Consider the following 27,637-nt stretch of genomic DNA (forward strand, 5'->3'; position numbering starts at 1 on the left):
TGAGCGTATTTATATTATTTAATTCAAAGGCAAATATTCGAAGAAATATATTTTAGGAAGGAAAGTTCAAAAATTGGAACACCTACATTATTTAAATATGACATAAGCTCTTAAAAAAAGTTTGTATTTACCAGCAGCTACAGTTCACACATAATATTTCTTTGGTACTGCATTCGGAACGTAGGTGACACATAAAACATTTGTTTACGTCCTAAACGCGTAAAAATAATTATTTTGAAAAATTAAGATTTTTTTTTTTTGGTAGAATGTTGTTCCGAAACTTAATTTAACTGCAGTTTTTCTCATATATTACATTATTCCTGACTCGGGTTTTCGACGCGCTCTTTTAAGAATCGAACTTGAGATTCGTATTTGAGAAAAGTAGATTCATTACATCACTGTTGAAGTTTTATTCTCCTAAAAGCAAGATGTTTGCAAAAGTACAAATTGATGTACGGGTAACGTGCAAGAGCTTACTTTGTGCCAATATAAATAAAATTATGCGGTAGTTCTGGTAAGTGAAGACAGCGCCGTGTTTCGTACCTTGTTCCAATTCGCCAAAAGTGTGTCATCTCGTTCTCTCGCCTACTCTTGTATTCACAAAGAGTTCTCTACCGATTCAAAGGAAGGAAAGCAAAAAGGAATAGCGTGCGACAACGTTCATTAGCTTTATTTCGCACAGTCATTAGTAGCCACTTAAGAAAAAAAAAAGGATTTTGGTTACTCTTAAAAGCCATTTTAATAAAATCTGTGGTATCCAAAGCCAATGGACTATATTTTTAAAAAGTACTAAAACATTTTTGCTAAACTAAAATATCAGCGATATTAATTTGTTTATTTCAAGTAGGATTACTCACGAGTCGACTATAGTTTTTGAGCAGTTACATTATTCGATTAGTCCTACATGTGTGTGTGTGTATGTGTGAAAGTAACCCTGTTTTAAAATGCAATCATATGGCAATCGAAATGTTTGAGCTTTATAATGACCGTATAGCTTGTTTTTGGAGCAACAACTGCATTACTCTAAAACTTTACATGTTTTGTTTGTTGGATTTATAGAAAGTCACCACCTGTTTATTTGTTTATCATTCATACCCAATCTTACACCATGTAGGATTTTTAATTACAAAATCTACAGTATTTTCTCTCCATTAAAGGTGGCCAACTTTGTGACTATGTGCAAGGTCATGTGACGCTTCCGATATTTTGTTTTTATGTCTATACACTACGAACCGTTAAGGATGTAATAAATAATTTTGACCTAGTCAGTGCTACGTCACTTCCTGTCGTTAAATGTGTTTATCTATTTTTATTTAGTTAATATTTTTATTATGTTTCTAGTTTAAGTTTACAGGTTTTTCAATTTATTTTAAGAGTCTGGTAATATAAAAATCAATAATATCATTGGTGATATTATGTGATAGTTGGTGCGGACTTAAAAAGACAGTCACGAAAGGCTAGAATGGCGGAGATACAATAAAAAAACTGTCAGTCTAATATATTAAGCTTCTATTTTATTAATAAGGAAATTATAGGTGATTTAAATTTTCTTATTATTGTAATTATATTTCTGGACGTAGACATATATATGTATGTATTATTTAAGGCAGGTAGCAAGGGAGAGGAGGAAAAAGCGAGAGAGAGAAAGTGAACAGCATGGAATAATCAGCTGGGAAACCAAGTGTGGCAATTTTACCAAGTTTTACCTTGGACTAGTTTATGCCTAAGTGGGGTAGAAATTGTGCCCGCTCGGCTATTGGTCTGGTGGAGGTAACCGTCGCATCAGAGCAAGCAAGTGTTTGCCTCGTCACAACAAAAACGTTTCGCCTTCTACGTGCTATAAGATGTATATTACTTTGGACACGTTTGTCATCGTTAAAGACAGAAATTTGAGAAAACACAGCTCGTCTCGCAGTTTCTGCCCCTCTTAAAGTAATCCGTGCACGCAACAGTTGTGAATGTAAATATCACTAGTGACTGTACGAAGAAGTTGCTATAAAACTGTACAGTATTAATTTTATTGAATATTAAAGTTGGTGTAAATTACGTAATTTATATGGCCCAAGAAAGTTTTAAAGTTATAGGGAAAATGTTACACGATTGCGCAACATTTTTGTTAGAGTGTTCTTGATACTGAAATTTTTAAATAATTCATTTGTTTAAACAATTTTTTGTTGGCAAGCAAGACACCTATTTTTGATATGGTAAAATGTGTTAAATAGAGAGTTAAGGTTTTGTGACGTGCCTCACACAAATAGTTTTGTGATTCGTTGTATTTTCTAATTTAGTTTTAGAAAAATCTTTTAGTAGTTAGCTTCATGGAGTTTTTTTATATGTGTGTGTATATATATATATATATATATATATATATATATATATATATATATATGTGTGTGTGTGTGTGTGTGTGTGTGTGTGTTTCACTGTCATTGTACTGCTAGAATTTTGTCATTTAGAATGTTACACTACTATTAAATTTAATTGAAATCTACTGTGGTTATTGGTAGAGACCTGCAAAATTCGCGGTTTCGATGGCCTTCAGGATAGACTGCACTTACCCCTGTACACTCGGGCAAATAACGCAAGTTCATTGGCTGCTGACTTGTAAGTCGTCTCAGTTGGTTTGTCTGTGATTCGATCCTTCTTTGGTTGAGGGTTTATAACTGGTTGAGATTCGTCCAGATGAACAGTAAGTCAATAGCAAAATTATCTAAGAGGTATATGTGTTTGAATTCTAGCCTATCACCGAATGAATCCGCGAATTTTGCAGGTCTCTATTTATTGGTAATGCCATCACTATAACATTCCTAAAATTTAAATTGCTCTTAATTATTGCTTTGAAATTGAATTATAATTTTATTTTGGCCCACACCCATTTGGTGAAAGTACAGCTGTGTATGGTAATGCGGCCTTTGTATTTTTGATTTTTGGAAGGTATGGCTGTAACTGATGAAAGACGCTGTCTTAGTAGTCTGTGGGAACGTTTAATCACTACTCGGTAGTGAGGGTAGTGAGCCACATAGTACCTGGGACTTGGTGTGGCGAAAACAAAACATGTGTCGTCATCAACGAGTCATAAATAGGGTAGGTACTGCTTTGTGCTTCAAAAACGGTAAACTTGCAGAGAATTCATTGACTAATTAGAGGTATGTGTGAACATTTTGTCTTGTCGACATGACCAAACAAACTCAGAGGTACCTACCGGATAGGTAAAGAGCTTAGCAGAAGAATAATAAAAGCGGAAGCCTCATCTATGTATCGATTGTTTTTACTATAGTACATACATACATAAAAGTGAAGAATATGATAGAAGTTTATGGGTGCTTCTCCGATGTTCTGGATCCCCAAAGGATCGAGGAGAAATAGGAGGGAAGAGGGGGGATCTTTTAGGGTATATATACTGGGGTTTTGAGGAGATTATGCAGACAGCGAGGTGAATCACGATGCCGATTCAACTAAAACATCGCAGAGAGAGAGAGAATTGATAAGGGAGGAAGGGCCTTGAAATGATGGTGCTTTTGGAGAGCTAAGTATGGTAGTTGTTTATTATTTTTCTATTATAGCCAGATTTTTTTTTTCAGAGTCAAATGGTAGACCAGGAGCTATCAACCACCGCAACTGCGAGTGGAAGGTGGTTACGTGGTTGTGAAGAAAACTGAAAATTTACAAAAATACTACTTTATTTATATATACATACGTACATACATACATACACGCATGTCCAATTGGTGGATACGCTACTGACGCGCCTCGAACGAAATAAAATATAATTTTTTTAAATCAATTAATTAATTGTATCATTAAATTTAATATAAACGGGAAGAAATATAAATCAAACCGCTATAATTTTTCAAGTGTCATCAAATTTGCTTTTTTGTTAAAAACTGCATACTCTACGTAGGTGTGTTATTATCAAAACAAAACGTGTTATTTCACTTTATGTTGATGAGATTTTATTAGGACATTGTGGATATAAAACTACGTTTGGTATAAAATTTCACGATGTAGTAATAATTTTGCACAAGAAATGTGTAAAAATATAAAAACTGTGGGTTTGTGGGTTTTTTTACGAGTAACACTACAAAAATGTAAAAAAATACTATAACATCGAATGTGTAACTTAACAAAACAAAAATCACAATTTCACACTGTAGACAGTGGTATCTCGTGTTTCGAAGGACAACCGTGAACATTTTCTTCGATATCAGAATATAACTAGATTTGCATGAGAAACAAACAAACGGAAACGCAAATTTATATATATATATATATATGATATGTATTTTTATACATATAGCGAGTCTCCGGCATGCGTTGCAATGCCACTCAATGAAATAAAGTGTTTGTATTTTAATTTTGTTTATTGAAGTGCTTTTGGATATATGATAAATTTTTTTTTTCGTCTGGTGCTTGCATGAATAAATCACATGGTTTTCCGACGCGTTAGCAGGCCACATACAGATGTCCATGTGAGTAGCGTTGATTTTCCAAATGTAGTACACATACTTGTAACGCCTCGCGCGCCACCTATTGTTTATGTCATACATGACCTGAAATGTCATTGATTAAATTAAATTCGGTCATGCGTGCGCGCCCACACGCCGAAAACACGTGAACTGCCGCTAAACTAAATGAAATACACACATTCGACGAAGCGACTCGCGTGCCGCCTGTTGTTAAATGGTTGTACTGATTCAGATACATTTGCGGGCGTTCGTACGACTCACCAAAGTTTCATCGCAATGGGATGAATGGTGTAGGGAATGTATACGCGACAAAAAAAAACATATATGTATAGTTATGTATGTAAGCTGAAGTACTCAGCGTTGCTCGGGCTAAACCACTTTTGGGAGCTGATCCTCAGTTGAATAAAAGGATATTCACTGCCGAGTTTCAAGTCTTTAGGACATATATTTAAAAAAAAAACGGGATAATTTATGTTTAACATCCCCGCATAATTTTAACGGAGACGAGAGAAGCATCAACAACGCAACAGCCGTCGCCATGGTGATTTTCTACCAAAAACGTGAATTTTTCTTCGTACAAACTTACCAATCATTTTCATCCCTTTAGGGAAGGAATTTGAAAAATTCCTTCCTTAGAGCAACTCTTAGGTTACTCGAGCAATATTTTCTCCAAAATACAAATCTCTAGGTCCACCGTTTCAGGCTGTGCTATGTATGTCAGTGTAAGTAGATATCATGTGTAGATTACGTTTGTATTATGTAACGAACAGGGGTTTATAATTTAAAAACAAGCATGTTACATTGCTGGAGTGTCGGTAGTAAAGACTATGTCGCGGGAGTGTTCGGAACAGTTGGAACGGACGAAAGGCATCCGAGTCCTACCTAGAATGATGTTTTGACGCAGTTCGGGTGTGATACGATAAGTAAAAAATTGGTTGTCTGTAAAGTCAGTTTAGATAGTTTAACGTGACAACGTCATAACAAAACATTGATGAAATGATTGCATACTTTTATGGATAAAATTGAATAATTTTTTTGAATTATCACTATTTTGTATGGACACAAAGGAGTGAAATGAAATCTAAAATTTAATTGATAAATTTACTTTTATTTGCACTCATTAATTCAAATATGTTTATTACTTTAACGAAGAGATAAATTTAACTATAACTTTTATAGATGTTTGCTATTTAACTTCTTCCAATCTGTGTTATTCTGTTAAGGATAGGACGATGATAGGAAAAGTAGGAAACGAATGGGTGTGTTTCAAGGATGATGTGAAGAAAAATGGCTTACCCAACACCAAGATGCAGTCAAAAATTCAATATTTGCGCCACGGACTCTGCAGCAATGCTAGGAGGAACGGGTTAGCAAAGAGCAATTAAAATGTTACATTGAAATGCATGAAAACAGAATTACGCCACAGACTCGGTCGCAATGCTAGGATGTTCATGTTAGCAAAGAGCAATATAAAATGAGCGTAACGGGACACAGCGAAACGGGAAAATGTGTGTAACGGGACACTTTTTCGTGCGTGCAGCCGGCGTTCATCGATTTATTAGATGTTGTCACGTCAAAATGGAACGTCACTGTCGCTTTCATGACGAAGGATAGATGATGGACGGACGCACAAGTCTATGACGTGTGTTCGTGTCATTGTAATTTTTTTTGTGCAAACTCAGTTGCTAACGATGCCACTGTAAAACTGCAAGGTAGAACTTTATTTAATTTGCAGTTTTACAAGTGATATTGCTGGAAACTGAGTTTCCAAGGATTATCCTTCGTAAATAAAATTACTGTAATGGGACATAACCAAAGTTTGGACGCCACGTGTTGTTCGGAGACTGAGGCTGTAACACGACATCATGTCGGGCGTCGGGCGACATAGACGCTACACGAATTAAATCATTTCCACATTCTACCTCGACGCGACAAAAGTCGTAGGCGCGACATACATTCCGATCATGAAGGTTTGCTATTTTCCGTCGCCGGCACGTCGTCACTAAAATAAGCAACAGTTTTTTTTAAGTTGGTCAGACTGCTGAATTGGTGATGTTATTACTCGTTTACTTTGAAAGGTTCTGACTATCAAATTTATTTGCGAAATCTTTGTTCACGCATGGTGATTATTTCCCGAATGAACGTTATATTTGGATTAGACATTATTTCTCTCGAAAATTGTCAACTAAAAATTTTTTTTGGTGTTTGTTAATGGCTGCCATATGTTGGGATGTGTATATTTTCAAGAAACAGTTTATATATTATTAGTTTATTTTTGGTTTACACTGGGGTAAAAACTGCATGTTCACGATAACGCGATATTTTTGATTTCGCATCCCAACTTTCGCGTCGCGTACAGCGCGCTATTTGAATTACAGCATGAGCCGAAGTGTGCAAGAAATAATGTAGAGTAAGAGATGAATTTAAACACAGAGTTAAGGTCACGTAAGTTAGAATTTATGGTAGGATATAAAACCAAATTGACTCTTGTAGAGAGTCATTGACTTAAACTTCTAAATGAGATAGCTTCTGGCCTTGTTGGACTATTAAATTGTTGTGTAATTATTTTTGTTTTAATGCAATTCCTACGGATTTTCGCTACGAAATCAGCATATATTATATGCTCTTATTAATTCTGGCCCCACATTAATTCTAAACATTAATTATCTGTAATTTGCAAAAAAAAGCCAGGTCATAAACAATAGTTATAATATTTGCCTGGCTTATTTTTCGTGATAATTCATTGAAATTTAATTTTTTTTTCCACAACAAGACAATGCGTACAATCGATATTTGAAATAGGCAAAAACCCCAATAAAAAATCCTTAAGTGACTGTGGAGGCCGAGTTTTAAAATATATTTTTTTTATTTATCTGAATTAAAGTGTCCCGATTCATGTGAATGCATTATACAAGTTAGGTATACATATATACTTGAGCACTAATGCCACTATCAACTTATTTTTTTTAAATTATTGGTTAGTTACCTTTGAAAGTAAGTGTGGTGCATTATGAAAATCTAAGCATCATTTGAATTTATATGTTAATGGTTGGGGTATTTATTGATTTTGAACTTCTTCAATTGTGTATACAATTGAACTGTTTAATCAACTAGTAATGACTAACAAGTTCTTTGTTATTATTTTTTAATCATCCCGCCTGGCCAAGAGGCCAGCCGCTACCGCAACACAAGCACAGCGGAGGTAAAACAGGCCTGAAACGGTGTGGTAGGGTAGTAAATCATACCGCGTGACCACTATGGACTAATGCAGTGGTTCCCAATTATTTTTCCGGCCAGGGATTCCCACGATCGACTTAATTTGGAGGAACCCCAACTCCTTCAAAGAAAGTTATTTGACCATAATTGTGCCTGCTTCATGTGACATTCGTCCTGACTCACGGAACCTATGTGACCCTGCCATGGAACACCAGGGTTCCGCGGAACAACTTTTTTTTTTGACGTGACGTCTAATAAATCGATGAACGCCGGCTGCACGCACGAAAAAGTGTCCCGTAACGTACATTGTCCCGTAACGTACATTGTCCCGTTACTCTGTGTCCCGTTAAGCTCATTGTACGCTTGCGCCGCATCTATCTCTGTTCCACTCGATTGGAACAACCATCGATTTGACTTTTTCGAGGCACATTAAACTTGAAACACTCCCATTCGTTTCCTACTTTTCCTATCATAGTCCTACCCTGAACAGAATAACACAGATTGGAAGAAATTAAATAGCAAACATGTATAAAAGTCATAGTTAAAATAATCTCTTCGTTAAAGTAATAAACATATTTGAATTAATGAGTGCAAATAAAAGTAAATTTATCAATTAAATTGTAGATTTCATTTCACTCCTTCTTTGTATCCATACAAAATAGTGATAATTCAATAAAAGTTATTCAACTTTATGCATAAAAGTATACAATCATTTCATCAATGTTTTGTTATGACGTTGTCACGTTAAACTATCGTCCGTAAACCGACGTTTACAGACAACCATTTTTTTTATTTAAAAAAATTCTAGTGGTTAGAGATGCCCAATTATATTTCATACAAAATCTCCCTAAATAATTCGATTTCAGTTGTCTTCTTGGAAATTATGGAGTGCCTCGACGTTTCGGCCAAAGCCTTTTCTGTGCGGCCAACTTCATCGACTGCCGTTCCGACACAGTATTTATTCAGGAATATGCACAGCCGAGCTGTGATTAGTTCCTGTGGTGGGGCCGTGATTGGACGAGTGTCCGACCAATCAGGCTGAGACGCGCTCTAGTAGGTGCAGTGGACTCGACTGTTGTTAATTCTTGGCTGGTGACCACTCATAATTATTCCAGATATTACAAAAGAATTATGTTTCCCATGTTCTCTGTTGATTATTTGCACGAGGTTAAATATGATATTCGTTTCTAAAGAAATATACCATAACCTTTTTATTGAAAGAACCATGCTAAAAAAAAAATTCACATTCTACCCATGTAGGCAAATAAAACAACAAAAATGACACGTCTTCGCTTGCAAATCAAGTACTTCCTTTTAAAACGTTATGAGTGAAATAAGAATTATATTATTTCTAACATAATATGATGTATGTAATAAAACCAAAATTAATACTCTACAGTCTACACTGAGTAGAACCAAGGATCAAGCAACTCAGATCTAGCTAAATATATATCGCATAGTGGATCTAATCGCCCCTACGACACGGGTAACTAAAGGACACAATAAAATTATGATTTACGTGTCATCTACTAAACAGAGCTTATTTGCTTCTATTATGTTGTATCGAAAAAAAATCACATTAAAATACTACTACTTTAGCTCAATATTGGGATTAAACTCCATTCTGTCTTCGACTATATGCTAACTATCGACATGAACTATGTTCCTATAACATTGATATGTAGATATGTTTTCTGCCACAGCTCGTATGCGTAATCTGAAAAAAAAAGTGAATTACGTGATTATAATTTAAGTATGCTAAATATGTGTAACAGAGTGAACATTATATCGTTACGCAACACGAAAGTTTTTCTTACAAATGAAGCATCTTTGTAAATTTTTCGCCAGTCGAAGTGTGTATTTTACACGAAGGCGATTTTACAGTCGCAAATGATCAACTGTGTCCGTAACCTATTTTCTATCGTCTATATCTAGTACTATGATAATAAATTAGCTAAGAAAATATGCTTTAATTATATTTGAAAATTCTGTTAATCCGCACGCTTACATATTGTGTTTATTGTAAATACGAAACAAATTCTTCGATTTATTTAAATTTTAGTCTTTTTTCGAATTACAAAAGCGTTTTGTGATATTCGTAAAACGCAAAGTCCATTTTTAAAAGGTGACTGAAAACTGCTTCCGACTATATGCCAGCCAAAAATAGTTATAATGTAAGCATCTGGCGATGAGAAAAAAAGAAAAGAGAATGCTTTAATTTTATAATCTTTTTAGCAGCGTTTCTGTTCTAAATGGAAGCAATCCTTACAAAACTTACGATGAGTTATTTTCTCCGCTGTGAAGAATGGAAACAATTTATTTTTAAACAATGTACAAGAATTGCACAAATTCAGAATACTTCGTAACACGTAAAAACATCTCAAGCTGTAATTAGGACCGCTGAGTTTTTTTTTAATTATTCACGACAGCATTTTAAGAAATAAACTTCAAGAGTGTCTTTTCAACGAGACCTACGCAGCTCTCTTGTGTTTTAATTCGTTCTCGCGTTTCTCCGCGACGAAAACCTTTTGTCTGAGAAGAAACCCAAACAAATAAAAAAAAATGTAGGTCATTATTCGGGCGTCACAATAATGGCTGATGCCACTCACGGGACAAAGAGCGTAAAGACGTCTTGCAAGAGTCCTCGCGGCATTATTTGTTTTTGTTTTTTCCCTGAAATTGTTTCGGGGGAGGGGATTCGATGGGGAGGGGGTGGGAAGCGGGGAATTCTCACCAGTCACGCCGTACAAAGAGGGCATCAGAAGCGCTAACGGGTCTCCTCTTTGTCTCTTTCCTCTTCCGCTCCTCTGCGACTACGGGCGAACAAGAAGACGACATTCCCACCTCGCAAGAGCGACTTTGAAACGAACCGACGCGACGCCATTCGAGTAGCAAAAGGCGCTCTCTTTGCGTCCCGAAACAGCCCGGGGGAAAATGTGTTCTCTGCAGACCCGCGATGCTGTTTAATTACTTAATCTTTGCCACGCACGCCAGGGTTGGCTGTTTTAAACCAAATGGTTTGAACCACGGCTTAAGCCAAGTGTTTTTATATATAAAAAAAATCAAATGAAAGGTCTAATTCCACTCTAATAACAACAAAAGTTCGCACATTAATGTTTGTTGTGATTTACATGAACAAAAAATAATATATAATCAAGATCTTATCATCTAAATTATCTGAATAAGTTTAAAAACTGTACCCAGCTAAATATTCATATAAAATTAAAAATTTTAAACAGTTAATTCCTTTTCTGTGGGAAATTCCTGACTTCACTGTAAATCCCCATTCTGTGGGAAACACCCATTCTATGGAGAATCCTCCTCGTGTGGGGAAAAAAACCTTTCTGTGGTTAAGTATCAGTCAGATTTGCTGGACTTCAGTTATTTGATGTTATAACTTTTCTGGTTTAACGTGAGAGGCAGAAAGCGGGATGTTGTATGTTTTTCATTTGAACATGATGAGAACCAAATTAACTAACGTAATAAAAAAATGCTGGTTTTAAACTTAAAAAAAAAATTGGAATAGACTCCACAGTCTTCCATATACTCGGGCAAATGTTACTTGTTAATTGGCTGCCGACTGGTGAGACGTCTCAACTTGATAGCCTGTAATTAAGTGTTTATTTTAATTGAGGGTTTCTCATTTGCTAAGAGTATTCACTGCAAAATGCGTGCCAATAGCGAAATTGCTTGAAGGTATACATGTTTGGAGTTTATCCTCCCGTGAAATGAATCCACGAATTTTCCCTGTTGCTACTTAAGTCCAGTTAGAAATCAGTTCAAGTGTAAAATGGCATGCATTCTAGTTTCTGTCCAAAAAAAATAGCGCGAATTTTGAAAGCTTTTGGTAATTGCACGGTGTAGAATCTTACGGAGAAAAACCTATTGACGTGAAATGCGGCGTTTTTCAGGTTCGAGCGTCGTCGGACGTGACGCTAGCGCTCGCGAGGAGCTGTCTACGACGGGTCGTTGCCACAACGCCGAAATACCACAACGCCGAACGTACAATAATGCCGAATACCATAACGCCGAATGCCAAATTGACCGCAATGCTGACAGCTAGAAAATTGCTGTGTACCACAACGCCGAAATACAGTAACGCCGAAAAATGTAGCTGCGGGGAGGGGGGCCACAGGAGCAAAATGAAAAAAAACAACTAAATTAATTTGTGTGCTAATCTTACCTAACCTAACCTTTGTGGCAGACCTGCAATTACATTTTTCGGCGTAAATGTATTTCCGCGTTGTGGTAATTCGTCGTTGTGGTACACAGCAGTTTTCTAGCTGTCGGCGTTGTAGTCAATTTGGCATTCGGCGTTATGGTATTTGGCGTTATTGTATTCTCGGCGTTGTGGTATTTCGGCGTTGTGGTATTTCAGCGTTGTGGTGCGTCCCCGTCTACGACCGGGTTTATAATAACTTAAAATTCAAAACAAGAGAAAACAAATTTATGCCCTCAGCTTCTTCTGATAATTCATAACTACCAAGATATTGTCAATATATCTGAATTTAAATAATGTTTTCCACTTTGTTAAAGTTAAAAAAGTGTAAATATAATGCTTAAAATAAAAAGTAACATCGTGGCATTTTATGCACATAACGTCAGCGTCTTTAAAAAACCCTTTTGTAACACTCCACTTCAAATACGGAAGGCGAAAACGTAAGCCGAAAACGAAAGAATTTTTTTTTTTTTAAGCCTTGGCGATGTTCATAAACGAGTATTTGCAAACGTCGTTAATGGACTTTTTTTTTTCTTTGCGTCCTGTGTTTCTTGCGTTCGTTGCGTAGTCTTGCGAGCCGAGCCTGAAGCGGCGAGGCGAGAGGGCGGCGTGTTTGTAAATCACGGCCGGTCCTAATCTCCGATAAGACACCGCGGGTTCGCCCGTGCGACTCGGGCTGTCTCCTGCTATTGGCTGGCGCCGTGAAATACGACCCTCCCGGAGGACGCTGGGGAGTGGGGTGTTGCGGAACTACTGGATTAGTCACCCAACAAGCCAGATTAATGTCTCTGGGACAATGGACGCGCGAGCGTCTTTTTGCGAAGGGGAGGGGGTGGTAGGGGACTACGACGACGCGAGACCCCTGGCAACTAATGGAACATAATGGAGTTCTTCTTCCCCACCCCCTCTTCACTCCTCCTACCCACGTTTTACCTTCTTCGTCACACCCCCTCCCCCTTCCCGAAATCCCACTCCTGCCAGGAACCCAGACACCGTGGAAATTAGGGACAGTTGACAATAGCTCGACTGACGTCTGGCCTTGTTTACCTCATCAGCACCCTCTGAACTCCCGCGCCCCCAAACAGCCGAGGTTTGGTTTCCACGGACCGAACACAATAATGCCTTCGTTGTCAATTGGCCCTGCGCTTCCCTCGATATTGGATGCGGGACTGGGTATCAGGAGACAATGGAAAGAGCTGTATAGGGGGAAGGGGGGATAAATGACGAATATCGATACCTATGCTACCAGAAGATATGACATTTCCGTTGTGTTTTGTTAGTTGGCTAGCCTGCACGCAAACTAAAATAAAAACAAAAGTTTTTTTTTCAACCGTGTTGAAATTTTTAATATTAAATAACAGTAACCATTCAGTTTTTTTTTAATGTGTGACTAGGCATAAGTTTTATTATTTCGCTTTATTTCACTAATGAATTCTTTTGAACGGAAAAATTGCTAACATTGGCTTCTTCACGATTTTAAGTATGAAAAATTCTGTTCACCGATTTTTAATTTATCTGTGTAAGAAACTAACCGCGTATAATGACAACACAATAATTCAAATTAAATGTAACTATGGTAAAGTAACATATTTAGTTTCCTGCAGTGTTAATAATTTGGTCTTTCTCTTTTTTCTTGAGTATTACGATGCACTCTTTCGACATTTTTGTGTTCCCATTCTGCTGGTTGTAGTTTTCAATTTCGTTATTGCTAAGCAATTTTAATCTAAAATACTGTATGTAAAGTCAAAATAATTTTAATATTTTACTAAGGGCTGCGATGAACTTTCTTTCAAACCTTCCTGTTTTTTTCCCCATATGACTGGAGGAATGTTACATTCTGTCATTTCTAAATGGGTTCCTTGCCATGTAAGATTTTTCTAGCAACAGCTTGCAGTACATATTATGTAACACATATTATAGTTCAAAATTGCTTATAACGTGGCGTTTAACTCTTATCAATGTCTGTATTAGTAAAGTATGCTAACTATAAGACACTTTGTAAGTTTCTTGAGTTAAATAGTAATTGCATGATATTTACCTGAGAATAACTAGCTAATCAACATTTTAAACTTTTAGGATATATTAATTGATTAAAATTAAAATAACTATGCGTGTAAATCATGAGAGTCTTATTTACATACCTACTATTTATTTTACAACAAAAAACACTTTATATGTATTTCCTTCATCTTTATCAATCAAAACAGTATTTTTTTAGTAGAATTTCGTTTAAATATTCTTAGGTGGTAAACATGTTATCGTTCCTGCTTAATTCATTGCCCTCGGAGTCAGAAATAAAAAAAAATCTTAAATGAAAGGGAGAGGAACTGATTTATTTTAAGGTTCTAATAAGTGAAGATTTATGTTTACTCTTAATAGGAAAATGTTAAACCTACTTCAATCTAGTGAAAAATGATTAAATGACTGTCCAAACTGCTCCATTATGGATCAGTATAGAAGAGTGTTAACGATTTTCCGAAAATTCCCACATATTTGGAGCAAAATGTAAAATCATACATAGTGTTCGTCACTTATCCGCTACATCAACATGTACAGATCCCAGACCAAAATACTTTGTTACATACACCTAGGACTTGTCAGTTTCATTTCAACTTGTATTCGTCATGTCCACCTGCAGGAGAGGATATATTTGAAGCTGATGTCTAGAATTATATTTGAGAGATGGTGTTCGAAAGGGACAATTTCCACTTATGTTATTTATATTCAAAGCATAGTTCTAAACAGAAAATCGTTCTAAAATGCAAAAATAAACCAAAAAATATTAATAAACTAAAATAATTATCTATCAAAATATTTTATAATGCGTTTATATTTTCTAGTATCTGTCTCATGTAAGATGATACAGTGATGTGTCCTGCCTGCTGTGGAGGAGCTCCAGTGTCTGCCTCGTGTAAGATGATACAGTGAAGTATCCTGTCTGATGTGTAAAAGCTCCAGTGTTTCATGTAAGATGATACAGTGATGTGTCCTGTCTGCTGTGGAGGAGCTCCAGTGTCTGCCTCGTGTGAGATGATACAGTGATGTGTCCTGTCTGCTGTGGAGGAGCTCCAGTGTCTGCCTCGTGTGAGATGATACAGTGCTGTGTCCTGCCTGCTGTGGAGGAGCTTCAGTGTCTGCTTCGTGTGAGATGATACAGTGCTGTGTCCTGCCTGCTGTGGAGTAGCTTCAGTGTCTGCCTCGTGTGAGATGATACAGTGCTGTGTCCTGCCTGCTGTGGAGTAGCTTCAGTGTCGGTCTCGTGTGAGATGATACAGTGCTGTGTCCTGCCTGCTGTGGAGTAGCTTCAGTGTCGGTCTCGTGTGAGATGATACAGTGATGTGTCCTGCCTGCTGTGGAGGAGCTCCAGTGTCTGCCTCGTGTGAGATGATACAGTGCTGTGTCCTGCCTGCTGTGGAGTAGCTTCAGTGTCGGTCTCGTGTGAGATGATACAGTGCTGTGTCCTGCCTGCTGTGGAGGAGCTCCAGTGTCTGCCTCGTGTGAGATGATACAGTGCTGTGTCCTGCCTGCTGTGGAGGAGCTCCAGTGTCTGCCTCGTGTGAGATGATACAGTGCTGTGTCCTGCCTGCTGTGGAGGAGCTCCAGTGTCTGTCTCGTGTGAGATGATACAGTGCTGTGTCCTGCCTGCTGTGGAGGAGCTCCAGTGTCTGCCTCGTGTGAGATGATACAGTGATGTGTCCTGCCTGCTGTGGAGTAGCTTCAGTGTCGGTCTCGTGTGAGATGATACAGTGCTGTGTCCTGCCTGCTGTGGAGGAGCTCCAGTGTCTGCCTCGTGTGAGATGATACAGTGCTGTGTCCTGCCTGCTGTGGAGTAGCTTCAGTGTCGGTCTCGTGTGAGATGATACAGTGATGTGTCCTGCCTGCTGTGGAGGAGCTCCAGTGTCTGCCTCGTGAGATGATACAGTGATGTGTCCTGCCTGCTGTGGAGGAGCTCCAGTGTCTGCCTCGTGTGAGATGATACAGTGATGTGTCCTGTCTGCTGTGGAGGATCTCCAGTGTCTGCCTCGTGTGAGATGATACAGTGATGTGTCCTGCCTGCTGTGGAGGAGCTCGGGTGTCTGCCTCGTGTGAGATGATACAGTGATGTGTCCTGTCTGCTGTGGAGGATCTCCAGTGTCTGCCTCGTGTGAGATGATACAGTGATGTGTCCTGCCTGCTGTGGAGGAGCTCGGGTGTCTGCCTCGTGTGAGATGATACAGTTATGTGTCCTGCCTGCTGTGGAGGAGCTCCAGTGTCTGCCTCGTGAGATGATACAGTGATGTGTCCTGCCTGCTGTGGAGGAGCTCCAGTGTCTGCCTCGTGTGAGATGATACAGTGATGTGTCCTGTCTGCTGTGGAGGATCTCCAGTGTCTGCCTCGTGTGAGATGATACAGTGATGTGTCCTGCCTGCTGTGGAGGAGCTCGGGTGTCTGCCTCGTGTGAGATGATACAGTGATGTGTCCTGTCTGCTGTGGAGGATCTGCAGTGTCTGCCTCGTGTGAGATGATACAGTGATGTGTCCTGCCTGCTGTGGAGGAGCTACAGTGTCTCATGTGAGATGATACAGTGATGTGTCCTGCCTGCTGTGGCGGAGCTCCAGTGTCTGCCTCGTGTGAGATGATACAGTGATGTGTCCTGCCTGCTGTGGAGGAGCTCCAGTGTCTGCCTCGTGAGATGATACAGTGATGTGTCCTGCCTGCTGTGGAGGAGCTCCAGTGTCTGCCTCGTGTGAGATGATACAGTGATGTGTCCTGCCTGCTGTGGAGGAGCTCCAGTGTCTGCCTCGTGTGAGATGATACAGTTATGTGTCCTGCCTGCTGTGGAGGAGCTCCAGTGTCTGCCTCGTGTGAGATGATACAGTGATGTGTCCTGTCTGCTGTGGAGGATCTCCAGTGTCTGCCTCGTGAGATGATACAGTGATGTGTCCTGCCTGCTGTGGAGGAGCTCCAGTGTCTGCCTCGTGTGAGATGATACAGTGATGTGTCCTGTCTGCTGTGGAGGATCTCCAGTGTCTGCCTCGTGTGAGATGATACAGTGATGTGTCCTGCCTGCTTTGGAGGAGCTCGGGTGTCTGCCTCGTGTGAGATGATACAGTTATGTGTCCTGCCTGCTGTGGAGGAGCTCCAGTGTCTGTCTCGTGTGAGATGATACAGTGATGTGTCCTGCCTGCTGTGGAGGAGCTCCAGTGTCTGCCTCGTGTGAGATGATACAGTGATGTGTCCTGTCTGCTGTGGAGGAGCTACAGTGTCTCATGTGAGATGATACAGTGATGTGTCCTGCCTGCTGTGGCGGAGCTCCAGGGTCTGCCTCGTGTGAGATGATACAGCGATGTGTCCTGTGGAGGAGCTGGGCTTGTCACTGACGCGAGGGTGTGTGTATGCATGTGCAGCCGGCAGCAGGGAGGCGGCCGTGCCCAAGTACCCGGTGCTGGTGTTCATACACGGCGAGTCCTACGAGTGGAACTCGGGCAACCCCTACGACGGATCCGTCCTTGCCAGCTACGGCTCGCTCGTCGTCATCACCGTCAACTACCGCCTGGGCGTGCTGGGTGAGAACGAGAGCGCTGCCCCGTTTGCAGAACCATCATGGGTCAGGGGCTGGAGCTGTGCCTTGTACTTGGAACCTTCACATGTCATTGCCAGAGCCCGGAAAAATATTCGCGGATTCATTTCACGATGCGCTAGAATCCAAACAACTGCACCTTTAGATTGCTTTTGCGATTGGCTTACAGTTTATCTGAAGGACTTTTTAACCAATTGGAAAACCTCCAACCAAAAAAGTATCAAATCGCAAGCGTCCCAGTCGACAGGTGTCACGAGTCAAAAGCCAATGAGCAGGTGGAATTTGCCTGAGTATGTAGGGGGTTGTGGAGTCTATCCTATTTTTCCGGTCTCTAGTCATTGCTGTTCCTGATATCATAATCGTCCTCGTCATCGCCATCATCATTATCTTAATCCTAAGCCTTAACCATATCTTGGTCTTATCTTCAACTTAATATATCTATTTATCCACATCGTCATCCATTCTCATCTTTATCTAATCCTCATTATAATATTCATATTATCTTGTAAGTCATCTCAATATTAACTTCATCTAATTTTCTTAGTCATGTTATCCTTCTTGCTTCCTGTATGTCCGAGAACATGTGGTGCAATTAGGGCCGTATTATAAATATTCGAGTTTTTTTAGTTTAATTAATCTTTATATATCTGTTTGTAATATTTTCCTATTACGTTGCTAGTATCGAGTCACAATACAGTTCCATGCGCGCCCTACTGTATGAAAAAATATAGCGGACTGTGTATTCAAAACTAAACTGGGTGTTAAAGCCACCAAGTTACTAATTAATGACAAACAACCGTGTGGAACTTTTTGAGACAGAACTGAGATTAATGCGAATTTCTTAGTGGCACAAATTTTTTAAGAACAATAATTGTACAAGGGTTTTATTATTTTTTATCGCACACATCATCATTCGGAACATTGGCAATTTCTTTGTTTATTATGCTGTTTAATCAGACACGATTAGTTACGTTACAGTTTAGCTCCGTGAGACTTATCCGCACAGTTCACTGGTTGAACAGGTGTAGGAACAAATTTACTACCAACTCGGTGCTTAACAAATTGAGTCAATTCGATGGTGCAGTAAAGGCTTGTTTTTTAATTCAACTATTTATCATCGGTCTAAAGTTCATGCTAAGTGAAAAAAATGCAATATCAAAGGTATTAGATGGTAAAGCAGCCATGGGGAATTTAAAAAAAAAACATTAAAAAACAAGAATCACTATAGCCGAACTAGGATTCTAACACCGATCCTACTCCTGTGTGATGTCCAAATCTCTCCCTCTCTATCTTTCTATCTGTCTGCTGGCAATGGGTTTCAAAAAGGTGTGAAAGAAAGCAACATTCATGAAGCCATGCACTAATCTGTGGCGCCCCGTTTCGGTGCCGTTTAACGTGGCGCCTGGATGTAGGCAACGTGTCGCGCGGCTGGGTATCGCCGGCGGCCGCCACGTCGCGAGTCCAGGCGCGCGAACCGCCCGCCGCGCCGGCGACAGACGGCCACGTGGTCTCACGCCGGTCTCCAGCGCCAATCCCGAGGCGCGCTTGGACGCAGCGCGCATAGACACGTGCGTGCGGACCTCGCTGCGAGCTGCTCCCACTCCCAGTGCTGCATTACACTAAATGAAATATTCAATAGTTCTTGAAACCGGAAAAATTTATTCTGGTTTTATTAAAACGTAATAAATGGTAGTTCAAATGTATATATTAAAAGTTCACTGAATTAATAATTTTATTTAAATATGTTAAATTATAAGTCTCCACCAATACTGTCATTTCATTATCAAATTAATAAAAATTTCCGAAATGTATTATTCAACCCTTAGGCTACGGCCAATTTATGAAGAAAAAAATTATAATTTCATGTAGAAAAATACATATATGTAATAATAATGCAATTTTTAAATTCCTGTCAATTATACGACCTAATTTTTTTTCTGTCAGAAACTGCAATGCCTTCTAATAAAATATTTCCAAAGGACGTACGTATATCGATATGAAAACGATAGTCGTGACTGCTTCCAATATCCGTGATCCCCCCCAACAGCTAGTTAAACGGTCTGGTTAGGCCGTTCAGAAGAGTGATCGTTAGCTTGAACAGTTGCTCCGTGAAGTCGCTTGGCCCGACTCGTCGGAGTGCGGATCGGGGCGCAATGAAACACGCCGACGGGAGACGGGCCGACGGGCAGGGGTGACCGCGGGGTGTGCCCCGTCAAGCGGCCTGTGGCCTGGCCGACGAGGCAGGACGATGCGGGGCATTTAGCCGCCCCCCTTCCCCCGCATTACGGCGCGGTAGAAGCCACCGCCACCGCCGCCGCCTCGCTTCACCATCCAGGCGGTGGTGGCAGGAGGGAGAGAGGGGGGATACCGCGGGCCGCCGACTGGGATAAACCCTCCGGCGCGGTCACCCCTGGCCGTCGCTACGTGGCCACCACGAGCCCTGGGCGTGAAACTTCACAGATAAGAGCGGATAGCACTCTTTGACGTGACAACGTCTGATAAATCGATGAACGGCGGCTTCACGCACGAAAAAAATGTCCCGTTACGCACATTGTCCCGTTACGCTGTGTCCCGTTACGCTCATTGTACGCTTGCGCCACATCTATCTCTCTTAAACTTGAAACACTCCCATTCGTTTCCTACTTTTTCCTATCATCGTCCTATCCTTGACAGAATAACACAGATTGTAAGCAGTTAAATAGCAAACACGTATAAAAGTTATAGTTTAAAATAATCTCTTCGTTAAAGTAATAAACATATTTGAATTAATGAGTGCAAATGAAAGTAAATTTATCAATTAAATTGTAGATTTCATTTCACTCCTTTGTATCCATACAAAATAGTGATAATTCAATAAAAATAATTCAATTTTATTCATAAAAGTATACAATCATTTCATCAATGTTTTGTTATGACGTCGTCACGTTAAACTATCGTCCGTAAACCGACTTTACAGACAACCAATTTTTTTATGGTACTCCAGTAATCATAAGCTGAAAATATACATTTATATAATACACACAGTTATAAATTACAGTAAATCTTACGGAATTTTCTAAGAAGACTTCTCCTCAAATAAACTACGGGTTCTTCGTGATTTCAGAAAGTAGAAACTACACCGTATTTCAACTTCAGAATTTATTTTTTTTTTGTTCAAACAGGGTAAACGCAGGCGTGGAAGAAATTAGTGTGAGTGTGTTAATCTTGTGTGTTCGTGTTCAAAGAAGGTGATCTTAGTACCTGTAAGTTTATGAATATAACGATAAATTTATGAAGATTCCTGGATAATTTGTAACCGGCATTGAAACCCAGATGTTGTGTTATTTTTTATAAACAATTATTATGTTGAACTGTGTTATGATTCTGCCTACTACAGTCAGTATTGATACTGGTATAAAAACTAAAACATTCTAAAGTCATCATGCTCTAGGCAGTTCAACAATAGTTACGAGGTATGAATTGACGTGACCCCTCTAGAGTAGCATTTGTGTCTATATTGCAGCATGTATGCGTTCTCACTCCCTCTGGGGCCTACACATAACATTTACTTGCAATAATTAGCAATTTTCTTTTAATCCTAGCAATCATTCAAAACAGTTATAATTGTATCGTTTTTTTTGCAATAAGGCTTAAATTATCTATTAAATACGCCACGTAAATTTCAACTTATCTATAGTATGTTTTCTACAAATTTTCGAAATTTAAAGGCATTCTCGCATATTAAATAACCACTAACAACCTCTTTGATTTTAATTCTTATGTTTGATAATATGTATTTCTTTGTAAAATTGCTATATTTGAGCGATTTTTTAATGGGGAAGATTGTTTTTAAATATTTTTTATATTATAAAATTATATATATTATATTTTTGTATTTTTTTTTTTTTGCTTGTTTATACTCGTAATTTATGTCATAGAGAAACCTCATCCAAACGGAAAAAAATCATTAATATACAAACTCAAAGAAAACATTTAAAAATCAACTGATGTCAAATATTTCATGCTTAGACAACACAGACGATTTCGTGGAAGTAACTAGTCAGGAAAAGATCACCGCACGGACGAACCCACTAGGCTGACGCTGAGACAGTTGCCACGAGCACAGCAAGTACCTACATAATGTACCGTTCAGTGTCGGTCTCATGTCAGAATTAAATTAGGAACGCAGTCCGTTTCCAATCCAAAACGCTAAATTCGACTCTCTGCCATGCACTTTTCACGTTAAACACACGGCATCCCCAACTTGTTCTTAAAATTTAATAGACATAATATTTTCTGAAATATAATATATAGGGCCTACTAATTTTATACAGAAAGGGTGCAAGCATATTTGTTTATAAGAAGAAAACTTTGAAGATTCTAGACAGATTTCCAAAAAAACAATTACCTCTTATGGATGCACATTATTCCATATGAACATATGCTATGTTATATTTCTTTATTAAATTGTCACGTTAAACTATCGTCCGTAAACCGACTTTACAGACAACCATTTTTTTTTATGGTACTCCAGTAATCATAAGCTGAAAATATAGCTACATTTATATAATAAACACAGTTGTAAATTACAGTAAATCTTACGGAATTTTCTAAGAAGACTTCTTCTCAAATAAACTACGGGTTCTTCGTGATTTCAGAAAGTAGAAACTACACCGTCAGTTACAGCAATATTTATAACTAACGTCAGAGAAAATCCATCGAATTTTTGGCTTTTTCCACTTAGCTGGTTATTCTATTAAAAATATTTGTCTACAAATCAATGAACAAGCCGTTATAAATTGTGTCATTTTAGTTAAAACAGGGACAATTTTATAAAAGGAACCAATTAAGTCAACAGAACAAAATAAGATAAAAATACAAAAAAAAAAACTACGAATTTATTTTGTAGAAAGCCACATGTGTTTTCCTGCCTTGTCTTCGTTGCATGTCGTGAATTTCGTATAAATTATATTTTTCGCTTTTCTGTTCGTCTGTGCTATCCTTCAGAGCTGTTTTCCTGTTCATGTTTGTGTTGTTTTCTGCTGTTCTTCCCCTTTTTTTATAAGTCTTTACCCAGATTCTCTTAATTTAACCTCTTTTTGGCCTACTGACCTAATGTTGCAGTCGGTTTCTTCGCGAGGTTCTTCGTAAGTTTTAGTTTCTCGGCTGTGTTTTCAGTTTCGGTATTCTGCGAAGTAACGAAATTCTCTCCCTGTTTGCGCACGTTCATCATTCTTCCCGTAGCCACGGTAAAATAAAATATCATGTTGCCCAGCGATTCCTTACAAATCAGATCCGCGCCCTTTCGAGGGGGGGGGGTTTGAAATAAAGATAAAAGGAAGTCTTTTTGGAACGCACGGCACGTGGGAAGCAGGCCCTCCACATGTTATTTCCCTCGACGCGAGGAGTTAAGAGCACCGAGTCACGCCTCCAAGGGGAAGAAGGAGGGAAAGAAAAAGAAAGGAAACCAAGCAAAGCTTATCCATTATAAAGGAGCCTAAATGGACCTTACCACTAAGTACAGGTCCGCGGAACAACCGGCCAAGTGCCGTCGGTAAGAGGAAATGCAACCGCGCAAGACTTGGCGTCGGAACTGCGGTCACTTCGGGGAAGAATTATTGTGGTGTTCAAGGGTGCGTGTCCCGTTTCAAGACCATTATTTTATTTTTAACTTCAACACGGTTAAACTTTTAAACTTTTAGATAGGGCCGTATTTCAATAAAAAAAATTATATATATAGTTAGGGACCGGAAAAATTCGCGGGTTCAATGACCTGAAGGATGAACTCCATAGTTCTACGTACACTCGGTCAAATGTGACCCACTCATTGGCTGCTGTCTTGTGGGTAGAGACCGGAAAATTTCGCGGATTCATTTCGTGATAGGCTGAAATTCAAACATGTGTACAATTCTGCTGGTTCTGCTATTGGCTCGCAGTTTAACTGGAGCTCTCTGGACCAATGAGAGACTATCGACCAAAGAAGCGTCGAATCACAAGCTACCCAGTGGAGACGCCTCACAATTTAGTACCCAATGAACACGCGTGTTTACTTGAGAAATGCAGAGGATAATGGAGGCTATCCTAGAGGTCATTTAATCCGCGAATTTTTCCGGTCCCTACTTGTGGGACGTCCCAACGTAGCAGCATGTGATTCGATACAGCTTTGGTCGAGTGTTTCTCATTGGCCCAGAGTCATCCAGGTGAGTTGTGAGCCAATAACAGAGGCTGCAGTGAAGGTATAACTATTTGTATTTTAGCCTATCGCGAAATGAACTCGCGAATTTTTCCGGTCTCTGTATATAGTGCATAAATTTCATTCCTACTTAGCTATCGAAGTAATTTTTTTAACATTGTTTTGTGCAGTATGGATAGGGGGAACCAAATGGAATAAATAACTGAATTTTTTTTAGGTTTAAATTCAATGCTGGTGGCTACTGCGTGGTATGGATTAAATTTTTTCAATAATATATTTTTTTAGTTTAATAAACCTTTAAAATCATAAGATTTCTAGTAATTGTACAATTCCAGGTAAAATTAAATATATTTCCTGAAAGAAATGTAACTATTTTACATAGCAGCCAGTAAAATTGACTTTAAAACTATAAAGTTTTAGTTGTATATTCAACTTCATTATCCTTAACCTTACTGCACAAAAAGTTCAAAATGCCTATTTGCCAAATGATTATGCAAAACGTATGCGATATTTACATTATTTCATTTTGTGACAGTTCAACCACTCAAAAAGTCGCCAAGTTTAACCGTGTGGAACGTGAATAAAAAACATACCTGAAACGGGACATACAACCTTAAGGATCGTTCTCACGAGCCGTGTGGATTTTGTTTTTTCCGTTTTTTTCCTCGTTACTTTTATTCAGGGGCTTTACGCAGGGGAGGGGAGGACACGTGTTTATTTCGCGGATTCATTTCACTCCAGACCATACTCTGCCTATGCATAATGAACACAGACCGGAAAAATTCGCGGATTCATTTCGTGACATGCTGAAATCCTAATAATTATACGATTATAATTATTTTGTAGTTTTTAATTTTATACCGATTTTCACTTGAATTCCTGCAAATATTTTTATTCTCTTACTTCATGTCCTAGTATTGCTTTGCAAGTTCTTCACAATGTCACCCGAATCAATGTCCTAGCTAAACGCGTTTCCACGCTACACCAATTTATATCCGTACACAAAGTAGATTAGTAAAAAAATCTGAAAAGATGACGTCACAGGCAAAACAAATACTGCGTGATAAACGCGTACAGCCATGATCATTCCGTTGTGGGCTCAATCATTATTAGTCTCGGAGTCATTAGCGATTCAAATGTGACATTTTGTCACACGAGAGAGTTCAGAGTTTTGTGTCCTATCCGTTGCCGTTCTGGTGCCCAAATTTTGTGCATGCGCAGAGCTCACTTTTTCGTTGATTTAGTCCAGATGGCAGACCCGTGTTTGGTGCCATTAACTCGTCTATAGTCACTGTTATAATCATCGGGGAACGTACCAAGTGTGTTTGTGGGCCAAGTAAAACTTTATGATAGCGAAACTATCCTAGAATACATTTTTTTACACTTAAATGGTCATAACAAGAAATAATTGCAACTTGAAAAGTACTTGAGAAATTTAGAAAGGTGTTTCTATTTTTTGCGCGATGGTGCTGCTACCTCTAGTATTTTTGCAGAAAATATTATATACGATTGTTGCAAAAACTCCGTTAAAATGCGTTGGAACCAGTTTCTACGCTCGCGCGGGGAACCGTTTATTAAAACCATTGACAATCTGGGACCTTACTGGGAATCAGTTTGCAGACTTTCTGAAATACGTTCCGTGAGTTAGGTTACGGTTATATCCCAACCAAGCAGTGCTTATTCGCTGCCTTACTCGAACGTCTTGGAATACCACCCTAAGCTTTTGGATGATTTTTAATTGAAAATTTTTTTACAACCAACGCAAAACTCTTCGTTGTAGTAAAATAATTTTTGAAGTGAAACTTTCTTTCGGCGCGATGGGAGTAAAATTTCAAGGTCGGATTTAAATGCAACGTTTTCGTGTAAACGTGAAAGGTTTCTGACGTGAAAAGGACGGATAATAGGTTGCGGACGGTGCAGAGAACTTGTCGAGCCCTGATGCCTTGAGCGGGCTCCACGTGGTGGCGTGCGGCTCAGGTTGAACCCCGCCATGCTGCAGGGTTAGGCGGGTCGCGGCGGTAGGGACCCGCATGTACCTGACGCCACCCGACTTGCTGGCATCTAGTAAGGGAGTGTTTGGGAAGAGGGCAACACAAAGGGGTTTTAGCTTATTTTGAAATGAGTAATAATTTTGTTAATTCATGTTTATTTAGACAATTGTATTATTTCTCTCTCTCTCTCTCTCGCCCTCTCTGCCGCTACATCCTTTACGACATAATAAATAAATACGTGTCTAGGTTTGAATTGCCAAAGAAGTTTCACTTTTATCACATGTACGGAGTTCCATGCGCTCGTTTTTTTAAAAAATAAAGTAAGTTAACAGCATGTTTATTTTCCATGCAATATTCCTGACATGACACGAACATACAGCTGAAGTTTGTAGACCGGATTCTGATTCATCCTGTGCAACCAATCAACTTCTCCGGAGTGGCCTCGTGGTGCCCGGTAGTTTGTCGGCGAGGCGGTTGCACGACTCCGCGGGGCCAACCACCGCATTTGACGAGAAGAAGAAAAGAAAAAGCGTGCAACCTAACCGAGTTTGCGTGAGACGCCCCAACATCATTCACTCCCGCATTTGCAAACAATCCCATAGGTATTGGAGGTGGTGGTGGGGGGGGATATACATACATAAAAGAACAAGTTGCGTGAAGAGGAAACAGCGACAAAGAAGTTTCTTGTGCGTGAGGGGAGGGGGAGGGGGGAAAGAAGGGGGAAAAAAGGAGCAGAAAATTGGGAAATTTCACACGACGTCAAAAGGGAGTGCCCGTGACAGTGATGGAGTCTTGCCCGCTTGGGGAGGGGAGGGAAGGGCTAAGGGAGGGGGTAGGGGGATGATGGATCATAAGTTGGTAAACCGTTAATATTAATGGTGCTCGCTGAGGGCGGCGGGCGGATCCCACGGCGCTGGCGCGTCACTTGGGGGGTGAACTGGGGGGGGGGGGTGTGACCCCCCCCCTTGAAGGAGGGCTCGCGGGGCGCCGCGAACAACCCCCGGTCGAGTCGGGCAGCGAACAAAAGGCCGTTAGCGGCGGTACCCACCTGGGGGTGTCGCGTCGTAACTCACGGCGGTCCTCCCGTGCACTACATGCAGCCAGGTACCCGCGTTCATTTCCAGCGACGAGCCGAGCTCCGAACACTTGCGTCTTCTTAGTTTTGTTTCGCGACATCTGTGTCAGTGGGGAGTGCGTGCGGTGTCGCCTCTGAACCGGCGCGCTGTCTTCTCGTCGTGCTACGAGATACGAGCGGTGACCACATCAATTGGCAAAGAAATGTATTGGTAAAATGTGTATTGCAAGTCCCTTTGTGTGGTTTCAATAAACTGTTCCATGCTAGAGATTATTCAGAAAACAGTATTCCTTCCTACCATTTTCGTTCTCCAAAAAAAATGTATATATATAATTTAAAAACGAAATACGGAAACGGAACTATTTATCCGCCCTCATGGGTTTCTAAACTGCCTTTCTTGGATAACTTTTAACAGTTTCAAGATCGTGTGATTTTTTTTTTCTGTGGCTCAGAAAAACTGTAAGTGTGCCGAGGTAGGCGTAGCCCTTCACTTTTAAGCGCTCCAAAGTAGTTTTTAAAAAATAACAACTGCAATAACAGTCAGTATTGTAAAACCCAGGTCATTCCGAGACTAGGATATCTTCTGTCGACGATAAGCGCAAATGAACAAGGGGACTAAGACTCGTGAAAACAAAGCACCATCATGTCTAGCCTGAGGGTAATTTTTTTTTTTTTACAGTTGGTAGGGTAAATCGAAGCGATGTTTCACCAGAACGTGACGACAAAGTGTAACTTTCAGGAGTGAGACGCTCCATTTTTTTTACCGGGAAGGGGGGGGGGGGGGTTAACGAACAAATTAGAGAGTTAGACAACTTGAAGCCTCTGCAGGCTTTTCGTCGCCACGTTTGTTACAATACAGTGAAAGGTCAATGTGAACCTCTGTTGTGTACTTTACTGTTTATTTTTATCGTTCAGGTGAATTATTGAACATATTATTT

General features: G+C 39.7%; 1 protein-coding gene across 1 annotated transcript in view; it reads left to right on the forward strand.

The window, feature by feature from the left end:
- LOC134531916 (neuroligin-2-like) overlaps positions 1–27,637 on the forward strand; it is a 403,682-nt gene that overhangs the window by 273,917 nt on the left and 102,128 nt on the right. Inside the window, exon 2 of the mRNA XM_063367957.1 lies at positions 17,289–17,447. Coding sequence (XP_063224027.1) covers positions 17,289–17,447 — 159 coding nt within the window. The remainder of the gene's footprint in view (positions 1–17,288; positions 17,448–27,637) is intronic.

The sequence above is a fragment of the Bacillus rossius genome, chromosome 5, assembly GCF_032445375.1.
Source record: "Bacillus rossius redtenbacheri isolate Brsri chromosome 5, Brsri_v3, whole genome shotgun sequence".
Taxonomy (NCBI): Eukaryota; Metazoa; Arthropoda; class Insecta; order Phasmatodea; family Bacillidae; genus Bacillus; species Bacillus rossius.